The sequence below is a fragment of the Primulina eburnea genome, chromosome 16, assembly GCF_022965805.1.
Source record: "Primulina eburnea isolate SZY01 chromosome 16, ASM2296580v1, whole genome shotgun sequence".
Taxonomy (NCBI): Eukaryota; Viridiplantae; Streptophyta; class Magnoliopsida; order Lamiales; family Gesneriaceae; genus Primulina; species Primulina eburnea.
In genome coordinates, this window is record NC_133116.1 from 8,697,510 (window position 1) to 8,701,984 (window position 4,475).

General features: G+C 36.4%; 1 protein-coding gene across 1 annotated transcript; it reads right to left on the minus strand.

Moving 5' to 3' along the window:
* Window positions 1-2,241: 2,241 nt before the first annotated feature.
* LOC140817078 (uncharacterized) lies at window positions 2,242-4,217 on the minus strand. The gene is made up of 4 exons (XM_073176647.1): window positions 4,005-4,217; window positions 3,208-3,429; window positions 3,040-3,103; window positions 2,242-2,918 (listed from the first exon to the last, which is right to left on the minus strand). The coding sequence occupies exons 2-4, from the start codon at window positions 3,402-3,404 to the stop codon at window positions 2,649-2,651; spliced, it is 531 nt and encodes a 176-aa protein (XP_073032748.1). The 5' UTR covers window positions 3,405-3,429; window positions 4,005-4,217; the 3' UTR covers window positions 2,242-2,648.
* Between the last annotated feature and the right edge of the window lie 258 nt (window positions 4,218-4,475).

The following is a 4,475-nucleotide window of genomic DNA, read 5'->3' on the forward strand; positions in this document are numbered from 1 at the left end:
GAGTGCACGATGCTAGACTTGGATCACTTATTGTTTTTCGATCGGGCAACACTTCGGCTTGAATTCTTGGACGAATTTGAGACGATTTTCGAGCAGAGTTTGGCTATGGAGAAGTTGCTGAATTTCGTGACTTTCAGAAGAATTTCGAAATTTAGGGTGTAGGGAATGCTAGGCTTGATGTGGTATTTATAGGGGAGGAGAATGGAGCAAAATATTTGGTGGGTGATTTTCGAAATTTGCTATTCAACCGACGCGTCGTCTCAGACTCGACTCAACTCTAACCTAGGGATCCCGATGTCTGAATAATAATAATTATACCGAATCTCAGTCGATAGGAATGAATCAATCCCTAACGGCGTCGATATAATTCATATATCCAGTGCCTGGGCGAATCAGCCGCAGAATTGACGAATCAGTCAAGAATTAGGCGAATCAGCCAATAACCAGACGAATCAGCCTGTAATTAAGCGAATAAGCTTAAGTTTAGACGAATCAGTCAATCACCAGACGAATCAGCCTGTAATTAAGCGAATCAGCTTAAGTTTAGACGAATCAGTCAATAACCAGACGAATCAGCCAGTGACTAGGCGAATCAGCCAATGACTCAACGACTCAGTAATCAATACATGCATTCAGTATCTAGGCAAATCAGTCGATGACTAGCGAATCAGCAGTCATTACATGCAGTGGGTATAAATCAATAGACTACAATCATAAATCTCATCAATTGCAAAGATCAATGCAATAAATGAAAGTATGTGATTTAGGGAAACTCGAGTCAAACCTCCCTCGAGTTGTGCAATCCCAACTCAACATTAATTTATACATTTCTTTCTGATATTCTGACCCTGTCGAAGTCTCGAACTTAAAGCCTGTCAATACTCAATCTGACAATAACAATATCGAGGGTACGGTATCAATACACCACTCAACCCATACTGGATATAATCAGAATTTAATCAAATTCTGTTTCAACAACATAACGTTATAATTTCAATATATCCAGCACAATCATATCAGTCAGATATCAATTCCAACATCTCATAATCAATAACAACTCAATTCTGATAACAATTCTCAATTAACTCAACTCTAAAAATCATAACAATTTCATATGGTATCTGTTCCTCAATCCAGTTCCAATTATACGATGTCTAACATACCAAGAACATCATATATGAATCATATCAGATTCTGACAATACCATAATTTCAGAACATATCAAAACGTATCAAAACTTACGTCCAGTTGTAGCCTATGTTGATAGGAACTCAATACCGAAGTCGGATTCAAAATCGGACGGGCGGATTTCTCACAAAAGGCGTAAGGATTTTCAACACATATACAGGAACCTTTTCTCGATTCTTTTCCTTTGTTCCTTTCTGAAGAATGACATAAATATGTATATATATCCCACGTTTCATGTCTAAGAAACGTGTCTTCTTTTCACCACTTTCAGGCGGCGCTCGAGCGGTCGATCTTTACCGCTCGAGCGCGGAACCCTCTGTCCGTGACTTACAATTGTTATCCACTGGTGCTCGGGCGGTAATATTCTACCGCTCGGGCGTCATACTTTTTGTCCGAGCGTTTCCTTATCACACATTGGCGCTCGGCGGTAATATTCCACCGCTCGGGCGCCACAGGTTTTGTCCGAAAATCACATAACTCATATGTTTTAACTAATTTGGTCTCGGAGCAATCCAACTATACTCACATCCATTCATAATCAATAAATCATCTCAAAGTGTGCCTTATTCCATCTAATTTGTACGATATTCAAAATCTTGTAAATTTCCTTGCATATTTTCGCAAATATGCATACCCATGAGCAGGGATATCAAAAATTGTATTTCCAAAGTATCACAAAGTAATCCCTTGCATATTAAAGATTTGTATATCCAAAATGTTATATAAAAATATAATCCCACTTAAAATATATACACCTAAAATTAATAACTCATCAAACTTAAAGTTGCTTAGTTGGGTTTTCACACTTGACTCGTCTCACAGATAAAGATTTGTGAGACCGTCTCACAAGAGATTTACTCGAAAACAAATTATATACTAACTTTCTATTTTATTTCTATTTGATGCATTCAAAAAAAGGTTGCATGGTTTTCAAGGCATTGTTAATATGAATATATTAGTAGAAGAGTAGAAAAAATATTACTAAACATGATAAAAGTCTATATATTTTGAGACAAACAAAAACAATATATAATTCTCAAATGAAGTATTAAATTAACATAAATGTTCATATTCAATATATTCGAATAACAAAGCGAGAGGATTACAAAAAATATGCAATTTCTCACGAAGCCCACAAGCTGATTTCTCGAGAATAATCACAAAATAGACAAGAATATCAAGAATTTCCCCCTTTTCTCCTTTCTGAACATACTTACACCTTTTGATAAAGAGGGCTTGGCTTGCTCCTCATACCTAATATAAGAATTATTTTTACTTAATGGGCAATAATTTCAACTCATATTTCCAAATGGATAACATATATACACACACTATACAAAATGATTAATGTTCCCGTTTACTTAGCTCACTCGATCCAGGCCGATAAAAATTTCTTCTCTTCTAGGTAGAACAAAAGTGAATCACGTCCGAAAGTGGGCTCGAGCGCTTCAAACATACACTCAAGCCAAGGCAGGGATGTGGCGATTGCGCCTATCGGTACCGAGGCAGTCGAACCCCTCGATCCTAGAGGCCGGATTGTTGCCAAAACTTTCCCGGACGAATCTGTCTGATGTGAATGGGATAGCATGTGGTGCAACGGGGATGAGTTTCTCGTCCAGAAACCGTGCATCTTGAATTAGTGGGTTAGATACTCTCCTTGGCGGTGACCCCGGAAAAAATGGGGGCGATGAGGCTACTTGTGCGATAGATTGATCAGCACCACAACTACCCTGTTGATTCAAAACCCAATTCTATTTTTTTCTCAGATTTGGCAGGTAAACTTATGAATCGAATGATAAGGATTTGTACCATGAAATAAATTAAACTGTGGAGAAAAAAATGAAAACAAACCTTTGCAAGAATGATGTCCAGCACTTCTTTAGCAGCATTTGCTTCACTAACCTCTTGCTGATGGCTTTACCAAAACAAAAAAAACAAAAAAAAAGGAAAAAAATCATAACCCATGATCAAGAATAATAGAATATGCTGAATAGAGGTAAAGGTAATTTTTTTATTTACCAAATATGCCATATGCGGGGTCTCATAGGATAAAGGTCATAAAGGGTAGCGTGGTTTAGGCCGAGCCGCCGCGGCTTGGGGCAAACTACGGTCTCTCTCTTCTCCATAGATCCTCCGCCAGCAGCAGCGGCGGCGGCACTTCCTCTCAGCTCTTCACGGGCAACAAAATAATTATGCTGAATAGCACAGTGATTCATTTTTCAAGATACTGAATAATTAAACCTGCCATAAGCAAGGAAAGGTAAAATCTTGGTTACAAAATAACACTCATAATAATGATCAAAAAATGATTTGTTCGCTCAGGTTAAGATCCGGTAAAGGCGGGAGAGGGAGTTTACACTTTTCTTACAGACAAAAATACATAATATTTATCTTTTAAACGTATTTATTTCAGGATGAAAAATACACAGATCTGCTACAGAAATCTGCAAATCAATTTGCATCACTCATTCTGAATTACTCGCCTCGTACTTGAAGGCAAAACAAACCAAACCCAACAAAATATCTCGACTCAAGTCAAAAGTTAACAAGATTGATGACTAATTTCAGCTGAAAATATCGAAGGAACCTAACTTTCGATTCCAAGAAAAAATTTTAGACTGAACCCTTGTCATCATACACAATAAGAAGGAATCTATAGGAAAAATTTCAGAATTTATCACACACAAAAACTCCAGAAATTAAAAATATCTTAAGAAAAATTTAAAAACTAGCCTACCACCCTTGCCAACATCCAAAAAATTAGGGGGAAAAATCAATTACAACAGAAAATAGGAAAAAAAGAGGTCCAATCTTACCTGGCTGGAGAGCTGCAAAGGATTATCAAGACTCCCTCTCCTAAAGGGAGATTCCACAGAGGGGAAAAAAAACGAAAAAAAGAAAAAGAAAAAAACTGAAAAATTGGAGAAAGAATAGCTCACAGAAAATGGTCTGGCTCGGGTAAGAAGAGAGGAGTGTGAAGTGGATGTGCTTCGTGGAATTTTATACACATGTGACATGAAATGACAGAATATGGAGAACTTTACAAATATAAAAAAAAATGTCACAGTCCAAATATCAAATAAAATAAAGTCAAAAATATTAATGATTAATAATATTATTAGAATGTGCGAGACAACTTGCTTAAATAGCATTATAATATATTATATTATATTAATACTAATAAAAAGAAAATAAATATTGGTTAATTGAACTTTATTTAATAATACACGTATAAATAAATAGGGATGCCAAAACCTATGCATAATTACGCGTTGTTCACTGAACTC

Bases quoted from the DNA above. Each gene is read 5' to 3' on its own strand.
- LOC140817078 (XM_073176647.1), bottom strand. From the start codon at position 3,404: ATGAATCACTGTGCTATTCAGCATAATTATTTTGTTGCCCGTGAAGAG. The intron at 3,104-3,207 runs GTAAATAAAAAA...GTTTTGGTAAAG, and splicing joins CCCCGCATATGGCATATTTG to CCATCAGCAAGAGGTTAGTG. The intron at 2,919-3,039 runs GTTTGTTTTCAT...TTGAATCAACAG, and splicing joins TGGACATCATTCTTGCAAAG to GGTAGTTGTGGTGCTGATCA.